Source organism: Panthera uncia, assembly GCF_023721935.1.
Source record: "Panthera uncia isolate 11264 chromosome D3 unlocalized genomic scaffold, Puncia_PCG_1.0 HiC_scaffold_8, whole genome shotgun sequence".
NCBI lineage: Eukaryota > Metazoa > Chordata > Mammalia > Carnivora > Felidae > Panthera > Panthera uncia.
The window spans coordinates 57,679,125-57,693,928 of record NW_026057586.1 but is presented as its reverse complement, the minus strand read 5'-3'; the positions used below and the strand labels follow the sequence as shown (position 1 = coordinate 57,693,928).

The 14,804-nt window shown below is 45.3% G+C and overlaps 1 protein-coding gene across 3 annotated transcripts in view; it reads right to left on the bottom strand.

Moving 5' to 3' along the window:
* PTPRM (protein tyrosine phosphatase receptor type M) overlaps positions 1-14,804 on the bottom strand; it is a 790,291-nt gene that overhangs the window by 20,085 nt on the left and 755,402 nt on the right. For 2 of the 3 annotated variants that reach the window (XM_049619706.1, XM_049619707.1), the window contains 6 exons: positions 11,718-11,834; positions 6,495-6,649; positions 6,043-6,178; positions 3,970-4,119; positions 3,069-3,242; positions 1,927-2,058 (listed from right to left, as the gene is read on the bottom strand). In XM_049619706.1, the coding sequence (XP_049475663.1) occupies positions 1,927-2,058; positions 3,069-3,242; positions 3,970-4,119; positions 6,043-6,178; positions 6,495-6,649; positions 11,718-11,834 (864 nt within the window). Of the gene's footprint in view, positions 1-1,926; positions 2,059-3,068; positions 3,243-3,969; positions 4,120-6,042; positions 6,179-6,494; positions 6,650-10,941; positions 10,993-11,717; positions 11,835-14,804 lie in introns of all 3 variants that reach the window. The other variant, XM_049619708.1, reaches the window with a different exon arrangement.

Here is a 14,804-nt window from a genome sequence, read left to right as displayed (position 1 = left end):
AAGCCGAGATGGTAGTAAAAGTCCTAACATGCACATTTGAACTGTTCTGCCCATTTTTTCCTTCGGACTGAGTTAGCTTTACTTTCTGCTTGCTCTCTCGGTTCAAGCCCTGATCAGAGCTCATCACTCACACCAGAGAAACACGAATGGCCCGGGCCGGCGCGTGGTTCTTGGTACAATACATTCTGCACTCAGCCCAAGTAAACCGTGTAGAAAATGGCTTAAATGGTGCATAACACGTCCATGAACCGGACCTATAAATACTTAAAATAGTTGAGTGCTATTCTCGTACGACTGCAAAGACTTTAAGTTCAAATGCTCAGTTTAGTGTTCTCTAAATGACTATGTCCCAGGAGCCCCTTCTTCTCACTCTGAAAATCAGCTCTGTCTGCCGAGCGGAACTGGACTCTCTGTCTCCCCTACCAGGGTCGGCCGAGGCTTGGTTTGAATCCAGACAGTTCGAGTTTAGCATGCAGCTTCAGAATTCCAATACAGTCGTTCAAGAAGAACTTGTGGAAATCACTCATGTCTGGTTCACTAATAGGAACCCCCCCCCCACCCCCCGCAGTTTATCACCACATGTCAGGATTCACATTAGGGGGAAAAGAATGATTCTGAAGAGGGAATAGTCCCTTGTCCTGTAACAGTCTTTCACGGAATCTTGAATTAGTGAAATTTAAGCCATGGCATTGTGAGTTAGAAGATCAGGATCCCTGGTGCTATTTTGAGTTGGGTCTTTGAAGTTCCCTGAACTGTGGTGTCTGCTTGTCTTTAAAAAGTAGCTGCATTCTCTCTTTGGGAGGGGATCACTGTGGAAGACTTCTGAAATATTTAAGCTTCTTAAGCAAAAAGGACTAGATAAGGACAAGGATGATCGTTATTATTTCATCCACTAGCTCTCAGGCGAGAACCCTAACAATATAGTGTAGGGCCTCACACACAATTAAAAGCATTACAGAATCGAAATGAGTGTCCACGGAATTTATGGCTGATTGATGACAATAAAATGGATTTTAGGAAGGAAAATTCTTGTCCAGTTTGGATGCCAAAATACTTCTGACCTCTTTTTTTTCTTTTTTAAGCTGGTCTCTACCAGAGAGAAAATTAATTCCGTTTCAGAACAAGTTTATTCTTAAAACACGAGAAGTCCACAGGTCCCATAATACCCTCTGTCACGGTGGTTAAGTGGGAGACTGGTGTCGCTGTACCCGAACAGGATAAATTCACCTCCTAAAGGGACACTGTGCCAATGCTCGCCTGACAAGTCCCTTTAAGGGAATGTTTCTGACCCCATTACTAGTACCCAGTCGTTACTGTCCTGTTCTTTCTCTTTTGGTGTGTGAGGAAAACAGCCACGGGAAAGCCCCATGTATCATTCTGAGCCTCTCTCATGTCGAGTCCCGGTTTTGTTTCTTTTTAATCTCTTTACCCAAGTGTTGACAAAAGTCATTTTTGTCTCTTAAAATCACCGTCACCCTACCATGACGATCTCTACCTGCAGGCTCCAGGTGAGCCTTGCCAGGAAGTACACGGATCCCCCCGGGGCTAAGAGCTGGGCTCGTGCTGCTGTGCTGTGCTCCCTGCTTTGCTGCCTCCACTTGGTTGCAGGTGTTACGATATCCCCACCCCCAGCAGCTCTGACTCCACCCATTACCTGTATCTCTCTCTACTTGGAATTTCCATCCTCAGGGAACAGCGAATTTCTGACCCTGTCTTTCCCTGTCACTTCCACCATCTATGATCTCTATCTGGTTTTTCAGTTTCCGACAACTTTTGGCCCTGTCCCTAATTCCGTCTGCTTTTGACGTTTGTGTTTCAGCTCCCGCTCCCAACCTTCACCTGGCGTTTGCGAGCTGGCACGGGGGCCTGTGCTTCGCAGTGTGCAAGCAGAACGAACAGAAATTTGACCCTGGGCTTGAGTCTCACCTGGGCAGGATCCACATCATTTAGCATAACCACAGACGTGCAGTGATAATCCAGGACCAGTCTCCAGAAGTCTTTCACCGTGTTTGGCAAAGGATGCTGGGTGACTATAAAAGCTGAAGGCTGTTTATAGCTCTGCAAACGCAAACAAGAAAGATCCAGATATACCCAGGAAAGTGTGAAGGGAGGAAGCTTCCGTTATCTTGTGCACGTGGACACTTGTGACACAGGACACCGGACACATGTAACAGCTGCTGAAGCCTAGCATCACTGTCAACACCAAAACAGACTAAATATAAACTTATCTGCGGAACGATAATGACAACATATTCTCACTTTGATACCCAGAAAACATAATAAGTATCTCTTATAATTTTTTTGCTATATCTGCTAGAAAGGCAATATCGGCCCTATCCGTGGTTATTTTAATGCAGAACGTTTAACTTTACTTTATGCACAATTAAAATACTTCTACTTTTCCTAAAATCTGTTCGAGTGTCATTTATACATGTGACGGTGTTACTTATTCCTGCCACAGAAGGGTCCACATGGCTTTTACAGCTCTGGAGAGCTTCAAGTGAGTTTAAGTACCTTTTTACTGCTATCGCACCCGTGGAATTAGAGTTTCCATATTAGCCCCGCAAATATCCATTTACTTTTCCCATCAATTGAATCGCAAATGTTCATTCAGTTAGAAGTAAACAGACTGACAGGAAGTAATGAGTTGTGTGCTATCTATCCCGACAGACCATTTTTTCCCCATGTTAATTACTGCCTAAATTAGGAGGAAAGGGAATGAAAATAATGCTGCAGACCGTATTATCCCACTTCACTGCCTTAGAGACTTAATAGCTGTCTCTTGCTCTCCGGCCAGCGGGTTAAAAATTTAAGTGCTCAGAGAGTACCTGGGGCGTGTTTCATTTGTCAGTACTTCCCGGCTGGTGGTCTCCGAGAGACCGAGAATGTCGCCCCCGACGCAGAAACATACGTGGAATCTGAAATGCGCTGTCGGGAAAACAGCGTGTGTCTTACAAGCAAGCAAACGAGGGCCAACGAGTCGAAGGAGAAGACCCAGGCCCCGCTCGGCCATGCTCCCCTTGGGGAACGGCTTCCCGTTTCCTTCGGGGCAGGGCAGGCAGGCTTACGTCCATGAGGGCCGCGTTGATGTAGTTGCTACTCTCCCCGTCGATGGTGATGAGGAACGGCAGGCAGCGGTCCGGGGGCAGGATGTCCATGCAGCGGTTCTTCTCATGGTTCCGGGGCAGAAGCGCGATGCTGCAGTCTTCCACCCGCAGTGTGGGCGTCACCATGTTCAGGGTCTACACGACAGCACACAGGCACATGGGGAAGCGAACGCTGGACGGCACACCGTCTCACCTTCAGACTTCAAGTTTCCTGCAGCTGACTACCACACAGACGCTCCCTGCCCCCTATTCAGACAGTTCGATGTTTACTTCTCTTCTCTCCCCTTGGATCTGGTCCACAGACAGCACCCATCAGATATAAGGGCCACCGTGGATCTGCTGGAGTACGTGCCGTCTGGTCTGACTAGGGTCGGACATCTGGGTGCTTGGGAGTAAGAGGTTGGATACGGTTTGACTTAGAGTCAGGTACACTTGGACTGGACGTGGATATGAGGACGGCCACAAAGAACTCTTGCCCGGCAAGTGCCGCGAGTGCATCTTGCCTGGTTTGGCTGCACCCACGTTACCCTGTAGGACCGCCTGGCAAAGGGGAGAGATCGCTAGACCAGGGTTTCTCAACCGGCTCACTTTGCTCCCAGGGGCCACTGGCAATGTCTGCACACGTTTCTGGTTGTCACGACTGGTGTGGTGGAGGTCTCCTGGCATCCAGTGGGTAGAAGCCACGGGTTCTGCTAAACATCCTATAGGACAGCACTCGCAACAAGGAATTACCCGGCCCCAAATGTCCATAATGCTGAGGGTGGGAAGCTCTGTGTTGGCTCAAGGGTCCCAGACTTGACTTTGAGATACTTCTGAAGGAGTAAAGTCATAGGCATCTGCCCTTCCCTTTCGCATGACTTACCCGGAACTCCTCTTTAATCTGGCTGGAGTTAGTCTGTGGATCCAATTTGTTCATGTCATAATACAGAGACCTAACTTGGGAAGCAGGGACGGAGGTGTCTCCACAAAGACAGGCTTCCAGGATGGCATCATGGATGAACACATACTGCTCCTGGAGAAGCAGAGGGGACTAGTTAGGAATGGAGAAACCAAGGTAGGTCAGGAGAACTAGAGAGGAAGGGAGGATAACCCCCCACGGACAAGATAATGTGACAGCGGTCCATCATGGACAATGCATTCCTGGCACAGGGACACCAGGTGTAAGGACCTGACTGCTCCGTGACCGGGGGGGGGGGGGGGGGGGGTGTCCCGGGACCAGCAGTGCTGATGCCCACGTGGGATGGCCAACATGTTACTGGCCATGTGTGGAGCGTCACAGGAAGAAGAGACACAAGGGCTCAACACAGAAGCATGAAACAGACTGATCAGAGCCGCTCAGACACTGATAAATACCGGAGTAAGCACGATCATGCCAGAGTAGCTGTGGCTTAACTACCTCCATAATTCTGATTCCACGAGTTTAGAACTCAGTATTTCAGGTGAGCAAATGAGCAGAATCTTACCTGTATATAATGAAAGGAGGAATTTGCTAACCAAATCAACAGTGCAAAGAAGGTCCAGGACGACTTGGTAGCACTATTGAAAAATAAATAGTTCTGAGCACTTAAAACTACTTGTTTTGAAACATTAATGTGATAATGACAAAAGTCTTTGTGTGTCCCGAGAAGAGTTTTTGATGTATGTACAAGTCCACAGCTTACAAACTCTAATTCTGAATGGGCACTGACTTTCCCTATAATAAATCAGCAAAGTTTTACAATATTTATTATTCATCTTTACGTGAGATGTGAAAAGAGTTTCATTATTTTTTACTTTAATTTCTATCAATAACTAGGACTCTTTTTTATGTTTATTTATTTCTGAGAGAGAGAGAGAGGAGAGGGAGAGAGAGAGAGAGAGAGCAAGCACACAAGCTGGGAAGGGGCAGAGAGAGAGGGAGACACAGAATCTGAAGCAGGCTCCAGGCTCTGAGCTATCAGTACAGAGCCCAATGTGGGGCTCGAACCCATGAACCATGAGATCATGACCTGAGCTGAAGTCTGACATTCAACTGACTAAGCCACCTAGGCGCCCCAATAACTAGGACTCTTAATTCTCAAAAACAACACCTCAGAAACGGATCAAGAGAGACAGGGGATGTGGCAACATGTAATCAGTTGTAAAATCCATTAAAAAATACATTATTATCTCTAAAGCTAGGAATCCCTCTACTAAAGAAAAAAAAAGACCATGAAAGCATTTAGAGTTTTTGCTATTTTTATTTAGGCTATTTGAAAAAGGAATTAGGTTTTTGTAAACTTTAAACGGGTGGCTTTTGTAAACTTTAATGCAATATCTAAATGGAAGGGAATCTTATTTATTCTTCATTCTGCTGGTCTACTGTGGGTGTAATGCCTACTTAAAACAAGCAAATATCAACTAAGACTATGAATTCTTTTTCTCAAACACTTAAATTCCTGACACACCTTGACTTCTAATTTATTGAAGTCCCAGTCAGTATAGAGTATTTCTACAAAACACGCAAACTCCCATGATGCCAAGCCACTGGGCAGAATTTTTAGGGACAGTAGGAGAGGAATGAAATGTACAGAGACTACCCTTAAGCCATTTGGCAAATGCCTGGCTATTCTCAGGAGTGGTCTTGCTCTGGTTACCAGCTAGTTTAAAAGACATAATAAAAAGAAATAGTACTGAATCCCTGAAGCTTAATGTAGAGACTCTACTGGGGCCCTTGCTACAGAAGTAGGGGCTAATTTAGGCTTCTGGCTGCAGATTCTGTTCCCCGGGAGAAGCCCTGGCCTTTTTTGTTTATGAAAGGAGAAGAAAAGGAAGGAAGGGAGGGAGGAAAGAGAGTGCCAGGTGTATGACTTTTGGAGACAGAATTGCGGGAGTTTCTTCCCCCCTCGGCTCTGGGAGGTGGGGTGCAGGAGGCACGGGGGACCAGACCCCGAGGATGGGCGGGGCGCAGCCGTACCTCTGTCTGTACCATGTTCACTCTCCGTGACCGCAGCTCCCGGACGCAGTTATAGATGTCTACCACGCCTTCCCTTTCCGCCATGTCCAACATGATATCGATGACGATGAAGCAGCCGGTCCTCCCCGCACCAGCACTGAGTGAAAAGAGGGCTCTGTCAGCTGAGCAAAAGGGATCCCTGTGCTTCTCCTTCTTTTACATCTTTACTATGGTGGAAGTCACATAACATGAAATGAACCACGGGAAGGAGTACAGTTCCGTGGCATTTAGCACCCTCACAACGTATCACCTCTATTCAGTTCCGACCATCGCTTCTCGGCCTTTTGGCTAAGATCAAGTGTAGTTCCGACCACCACCTCTATCGAGTTCCAAAAACGTTGTCATCACCCCAAAGGAGACCCCACGGGCTGCCCACTGCGCTCCCCCGGAGAGGCTCCGGGCGCTCGGCTTACCTGCAGTGCACCACCAACGGGCCTGCGTTGGGCGGGCTCTTGGATTTGACCTGCCGGACGAACCCCAGAAGCCCTGTGGCATGATAGGGGACCCCGTGATCCGGCCAGCCAGTGAAGTGAAACTGTCTGATCTCTCGGATTTCATGAACACCTCTCTGCCGTCAGTCGGTCAGCACAGCAAGGAAGAGAACAAAGGAAGATAAATGGTGAGCGACTGGGAGCTTCCGGTACCCTTGACCAGTCAGTGGGCCTAGGGCCAGGAAGCTGTGCCTTGTGGGGAAGAAGGTCATTCTTAGCTGTAACACACACCTGGAAAGCCTTATTGTAAGCAGGGGGATGCTCGCGGGGGTGAAAGGGAGGTGATGTTTGGGGAAGGCGCTAATTTACAGGTGCAACCACAGCAGATGGATGCATCTCTGGTTCCTTGAAATTCCTTTCTACAAAGTAGGCTCTGTTCACAGTTTGTGTCACTACGGTGTGAAGTGCAAGTCCACAGGGATAGAGAGGCACAGAGCAGGGACCTGAAGGACATCAAAGGTACTTGGGTGCTCAAGACCAGCTCCTGAATGCAGGAGGTTTGTTTAGCTCTTCTGTGTGCTGGTATGTCTTTGTACCGGGTGCCCGCCGCTGTGGGTGCACAGAGAACGTCACTGGAAGAACGAGTGAGGGCCATTTTCCAACTGGATAGGCCAGAGAGGTTTCTAACTGGGGCAAACATTTAATCCATGCATCCAATCACCAACAATCTGAGTGAATGAAATGCTTCAGGCATGACTCAAGATGCTGGGGTCACAGAGATATGAAGACAGCGCCTCCTGCCTTCGAGTGGCCATGACAGTTGGCTTGTGGGAAACAGGGAGGGTGGCAAACGTACACCCTGGAAATCAAGAGGCATTTTGGCTGCAATTCTATGTTAGATCAGTAAACTGAAAAAGGTGGGTTGACTCCAAGTGAACTAAAGGGAGACAGAAAGAAAAAGACTCTAAGTGTCTTTTTTTTTTTTTTTTAATTTACTCTTGTTTTGAAAATAATAAAGTTGATTTAGATGCATCAATTTTTTTCTAACTATGAACCTACGTATTAAGGTTCTGTTGTAAAACAAAAATCTGTTTTTTGTGTTTTTTTAAATGTTTATTTATTTTTGAGAGAGACAGAGACAGAATGCGAGTGGGTTAGGGGCAGAGAGAGGGGGAGACACAGAATCAGAAGCAGGCTCCAGGCTCTGAGCTGTCAGGACAGAACCCGACGCGGGGCTCGAACTCACGAGCCGTGAGATCATGACCTGAGCAGAAGTCGGACGCTCAACCGACTGAGCCACTCAGGCGCCCCAACAAAAATCTGTTTTGAAAACAAAAAATGCTTCCAGAATCAAGGCTGGATTGTAAATCCGGGATCAAATAAGAGACGAGGTCTCTTGATGACCTCGTCTCTTAGTTGATGACCACTTACTGAATACCATCTCCGTGTTGGGCTCTGAGTTTCGTTTTCTTGTACCTTAACGTTAAATACCCACTAACCTTGTCACATTCACCATCGGTCATTGTTCACACATACTTAGCAAGCAGAGAAGAAATTCAGAATTTCTAATGTGTTCGGAAAGACTAGAAGAGGCAAGCAATTACAGGTTTTAAAAGAAGACTTGTATGCTGTCAAGGTGTTCCCATGTCTCAGTTTAATAACCCACAAATGCTGAAGCTTTACTTCTCTTTGAAAATTATGCTATTCTTTAATGGAGTTTAAGCATTAAGGAATTAATTACACCATCAGGGACTCAGAAATGAAAATCAACAATGTCATCTACTGAATATGCCCTGTGGCTTGGAGTGCCTGGGTGGCTCAGTCGGTTGAGCGTCCGACTTTGGCTCAGGTCATGATCTCGCGGTCTGTGAGTTCGAGCCTCGCGTCGGGCTCTGTGCTGTCAGAGCCTGGATCCTGCTGCAGATTCTGTGTCTCCCTCACTCTGCCCCTTCCCCGCTCATGTTCTGTCTCTGTCTCTCAAAAATGAATAAACGTTAAAAAAAAAAAATCTAAATATGCCCTGTGGCTCCAGAGTAGTATCACTCGGTGGTCGGGAGCCTACATGTCTTATTACTGAAACCATGTAATCTGCACCAGTCCCCAAATCTCTACCAGAAGACAAATCGTTGAGCCTATATCACCCACCAAACTCCTTAGAAAGCCCCCTTGGGCTTTACATGTGACGACTGGGGCAGGGGTGGTCCCATGAAATGGGAAAGCCTATAATATACATGTATTTATTCCAAAGAGGACAAGAGGGCCTTTATTTCTCCCATACACAGTTTATTTTTAGTTTTTGAGATCTTCTCTTCCTAACTTTGCTAAATTTCAGCTCCAGCATCCGCCAAGTCTGGAACCCCAGCCATCAGGAGATGGGCCCCCCACTGATCTATGACTCATTTTCTGAGCCAGGCAAATGCTAGTTTCTTGGATACAGAAAACATTTTCCTTAAATAAACCTCTACCCTCTAATATGTTTACTATTGACAAAATTAGCAAAGGTGATTGCTTCTGAGCCAGCTCTCATTCTTGTTGATCGACGTGGCAATTTCTCCATTTGCTGTTTTGTAATATATTTGGGGGGGAAAAATTACCAAATGTGATCACTGATGGCAGCCTCAATATCCCAACTTGGTATCAGTTATATTTTTTGTTTACTTTTCGTTATAACAAGGATTAATGTTACGTAAAATATAAATGATATTTACTTCCTTTTCCACGTAAATACAATAGGAAGGAAGAACCCAAGACGTAATAGTGCCTAGCCCAAAGGGGGTGCTTAAGAAATATTTGTGGAATGAATGAATCACCAACTACATGTTCTGAGTGTAGCAGGTCAAACAGCAGGGCGGTATTCCTACTGCCTTCTCTGAGTTCCAGGCATCTCCCGGGTAGGGAGACTTTGGTGGCCATTGTCAACTTCCTTTCTGCCAGGATGGTCAGGGCAGGGCATAGATTCACCCGGCAGCCTAGATCCACGGCAGCCTAGATCCACGAGACTTTTGAGCTGTCTTCCTCCTGACAGAATGGCAACTTTGTTATTTAAAATCTATTTAGCTTTGAGTCATCAGCTGCAGGAGAAAGGAAAGATGACAATCCCATGCATAACGAGAACTCCTCAGTTTCAAATTGCAATTGTCTGCTAGTTTTGCAGAGTAGAGCCCAGATCCATTTTTCACCTTGGGTCCCTTGATGCAAAATACTCTCAAAATAGAATCAGAACTGCAGGCCTCTCAAAGTACATGCTTGACTGTTTTTTTCTTTTTTTTCCTTCTTCTTCTTCTTTCTCTTCTAATGAGAAAGTTTAAAATCTACAAGAAATGATCCACAGAAGTACTAATGATTTGTTTTCCTTAACGATTTCAATTGCCCAGTTAGAAAATCACTAACATGTCATTTTGATTTCTCCCAAATCCTTAATAAGCTCCTCATCCTTCCCTTCCTTCCACTGATTCTCCGCTGGTTGTCTGATGACGAAAATAACTGGGTATTTCAGAAACATTTCTGTGCAGCTGGGAATGTAGGGGAGTACAATAAGAGGTTAAAAAAAGAGCAAAGAAACAAACAAACCCTTCCTTTAGCAACAGAGATGCATTTTCAGCTTATTAGAGAGCCCACTATTGTTCAAAGAGCTCCATGTTTAAGTGATGGCTTTGGATGATTTTTTTTTTAAAGAAAAAAATATCGAGGGTCTTTTATCACTATCTGTTTTAATGCAGTTATTCATGAGTGCTCTTGCCAAGAGCCATACAAAAATCCTCCATGTTTTTTTTTCCGATCCTGCCTAAGAAGGAAAAAAAAAAAAAAAAAAAAAAACAAAACCCCGACATCAAAGCGTGAGGTTCAGAACTTGAAGAACTGAGTCAACCAGAACTCCACATTCTTTGAAGTCTCCAAGCCTCCTGCCTGCTTATTAAAAAAGACAGGCTAAGGAAAAGAAAATGCTAAGTAGTGTGAGAAACAGATTAAAATAAACTAAAGTCTTTTCAGCCTTGTGATTCTATGACAAATACGGATTTGAAAACCGGGATGGGTAGTTCAAAACATCAGGGTAAATTAGCCGAAAAGCAGATGTGGCAATTTCCTTGATTTTCCAAAAAGGGTCTCGTTAATCTACAAAATTGCACTTAGATGCGACGAAAATTAGAGTAAGGAGGAAGGCCAAGGGCCAACTGCCCAGCGGTGTACTTTTAGCCCAGGTCCTCCAAGGCCACCTGCTGTTATTAAATCAGAACAAACTTTCACTGAACAAATCCGCGACAAAACTGTTACTTCCGGCGCAGGGCTCCGTTACGGACAATCAGCTCTTGATGGAGAAGTCTGCGGACCTCCGAGACAAAACTGTGTGTCCCCTTCACCAAAGGCAAGATGAGGACTGGAAGGCAGAATGTTTCTCAGCCACATCACCTCCACTCTCCCCACAGCCTACCTGTGCCACTTCTGTGGATGGATTGCAGTTTGCTTCACTTCCGGCCCCTCCCTATGTCAGCAGAAAGAGGGGGAATAAGGAAATTCCCTGTTATGCCCTACAGTGCTTCCCAGAGAAGAGGCCCCATCCATGCACATGGGATGAGGCAAAGTAGAGCCATAGCACAGCATTCACGACCCAACACCAGCAAGTACAGAGGCTAAAACCAGTATGACAGTGAGGATGAATGAAGGGGCTGGTTCATGCAACACGTCCCACGTCTACTTCTGTTTCCAGGTAGGTCACTTCCGCTTGGAAGATCCAACAGTCCACAACGGAACTGTAGGCTTGAAAAGCCTCAAGGAAGCAGGGGGGCGGGGCAGCAGGGGGGGTGGTTCCAGGAGGGGTTAGGACCTGTGTCTCAGCACTGATACTAACTCACTACTGGGAAACCCATATGGACGTACGACATGAAGGACATTTATCAAACTGTGAACAAGGAAAGAGCGATGGGCCGAACAATATCAACCAGGTTAAATGGAAGAGGGAGATAGATAGATCGGCGTTATCTTTTGATTTGGTAGCAAAACATAGATTCTTATGAAATGGGCATGATTCGCTTCAAAGATGGAACTGAGCTATTATAGAATCCAAAGGCAAGATGCAATCTTGAGAAATCACTAGATAGAGCCTACCTGCATTCAGGTGTGACCAGGTATAAATTATCCTAGAGAAGTTAATGAGGCTAGCACCACTAACATCTGACCATAGCTTTTCAAAGTAGTGTGAAAACTTACCTTTTCAACAGCAAACGTTCTTATCACATATTCTGCCAGTAGTTCTGTTTCTATTAGGGTCACTTTAATGTCTTTATATATCTCTGTGTCATCTGGCCAGTATTTGCAGCATTTGACCTTTAGAAAACACAAAGGAAATGAAGGCTTTAGGGTTGTCTTCCTTTTGTGTGTGTGTGTGTGTGTGTGTGTGTGTGTGTGTGTGTGTGTGTGTGTGTGTTTTGTTTTCTTTTTTGGAGTTCCCCAAATGATGGGCCACAGTATGACGTACGGGATAAAATTTGCACAGGAAAACAAAAGTTAAGTTGTCCACCTAAGAACAAGGTTTATTTTTTTTAGATCACCTGTGCTTCTTTTCTTACCCCAGAAGAAAACGAAGTTTGAGTTATAAGAGTAGTAAAGCCTAGGAAGATGGTCTAAAGTTAACAAGTTATATTTATATTGCAAATATCCCAGGTACCGTGACCATTCATTTCCTGTTTATCTCTATTCAGGGAAGCGCCTGGAAAAATAAACGGTAAAAGGTAGTTTACAACATTTTTTAGCTCCTCTGAATTTAAAATTCCTTCTAGGTCAGAAGTTGCCTGAACATTTTTGAGGAGGCGTGCGCAGGAAAGAGCCGACTGTAAAGATTAGAGATTTTTCTTTTTCCTGAAGAAGAAAGTCACTATGTGGTTTTCCCAAGTTAAAATTACACCTTCATTTTAATCTAAGTAAATTCTATATACAAAACTTGGTAAAATATGAGCCGTCTTTCCATATTACCAGAAGCCTGTAATCTAAAGATATTTCAGGTGGAAGAAATTTGTTGGACTTGGCCCCTTCTAGAAATTGATTTTTCATCCTGTAGCTTTCCCAGAGCTCATGGAAGCCTGGAAGAAGAGCAGGAGGCTGGGCCAGGCCAAGGGGGCTGTCCCCGGGGCTCTGTCCTTAGCCTCTGCAATTCTGTCCTGAATTCCCGACAGCTTTTATCCATTCCTGTCGCTGTTCCTCCGTGGATGACTTCTGTCCCTCTGGCCCTGTTTCTCCAAGTGCTGAATTCAATTTCAAACTTGTTTTGTGGGCATTTCCCACGGAGGTCCTGCCAGCACCGCCGCAAAGGCAATGTGTCCAAAAGAGGATCCCTGGTCCCCCATCAGCTGTCCTCCACTGACTCCCCAGGTCAACGACACCATGATTTCCGTAGTTACCCAGGCACAAAACCTGCCTATTCCTTCTCCAAAACCAACGGCCAAGTCTAAGAGGATTTTTGAATTCTCTCTCCGATATGTTTTCTGACTTTTTGTTCCCTCTGTCACAATCTTAGTTCGGACTCTGGTACTTCCTACGTGGACACTCTCCCCATACCAACCCAGAAGAACCATTCCAAAGTGTAATCCCAGTGGCATTCACTCGCTCTGCTCAAGAAGCTTCTATTTCCAATGACTGCCCGTGAAATTAAACAGAAATGAAATTTAGCCCGGTATGTAAGGACCTTTTATTTATTTGGCCACAATGAACATTTTCTGCTATATCTTTTACTACTGTCCTTTTTACCACCATGTATTTGATGTCTAAAGACAAATGGTTTGCCCAGATCCCAGCTACTCATCCCATTCCTTCGGCTTGGACTATTCTCCCATTCGTACCCTCCCAGCTGAAGATTCTATCCATTCTTCAGAGTACATCTCAAATGCCACACCCCTTCAAAGTGTTTCCTCTAAAGATGTGAGCTCCCGGACCTCTCTCTCTTCTTGATCCTCTGATAAAGCGTGCCTGTTCTGTTAGTAGGACCCCCTTCTTACACTGCCTGGTCCTGCTTATTACTGGTCAGCATGCAAAGGGTGTTCAATTGCTTATTTTTGCAAGTCCTGCAAAATCTGCCATTGTATCCCCTACGTGCTAAAGTAGATCCATGTAGAATTGATCTCATGGAGCAAATCATAGGATCAGCGTAGGAAGGACAATCCCAGATTGGGAGAGTTTACAAACAGAAGTGTGGGCTGAGATGGCCTTTTCCAGAATGCCAAGCACCTTGGTACACTAATGTTTCAAGTGCGGGACAGGAGTGGTCACTATCTTAGCTGCTTCCTCAGGAAACTTTCTGGCAGCTGATTCAGTACAGTTCTACGTAAGCTTTATTAGCTTTACTTGGCAAGATGTAAGCCAGACATGTTCGGGGCTGGGGACACAGTGGAGTGTTAAGGCAAAGACAGTCCCTGTCCTCATTAAATTTTTAGTCTTCTTTGGGAGTCTTTTTTTTTCCCTCCTGGAAACAATATCTGTGACTTTATAAACTATAGATATAAGTATTATGGCTTATATATAATATGTCAAAGATTTATATTATGATACCTTTGCTGCATTTAAAATACTCCAGAATAGCAGGGATAATTTCTCCAGTTCCTCTCCTACATGTAAAGTGAATCTGGGCAGACCATGCATATTTGCGGTGATGTCTAATTTGACGGCAACCCTAATTTCGCATACAGAACGCACAATTACTTCACAGTGCTTCACAGTGCTAATGAACAAAGACACCTATAAGGTACGTACGGGGGGGGGGGGATCCCTTCTATATTGGGAGACTTGCTTTACCCTTTTGTGATTCCAGTTACGCAAGCCGAAGGCAGTGGATAGATACAAATGGAGTATATATGGGCACTTCTAAAATTAAAGTTTTCGATGTTATGAACGTACAATTAAAAAAAAAAAAACACCTATGTATTTCTCCGAAAATTACAAGAGAATAAAAACACTCACACCTGCATCCTATGCGTACTGGGTGTATCTTATCTAATAAAGACGCCTCGTTTGAATGCAATCGATGTAGGACATATCGCAAGGTCATCTTGTGTTTTAGTTCCTTATCCTCCCCATCCAAAGATTTTCAACAAATACGGGTGCCAGGGGCTTCAACACCTTGGAGGCGGGGACACCAAAAGCCCCTGCAATGTACTGAAGGCTTAGTGTTTCTTTTTGGGACCGTTCTTCCGATTCCCTCGGGCGAGCTGGGGTTCCACAGGGAATGTCACCCCTATGCACCCTCTGTGGCGGGCTCTGCCTGCTCTCCCCTCCACATCCCCTGTGCCTCCCCCCCCCCCCCCCCCC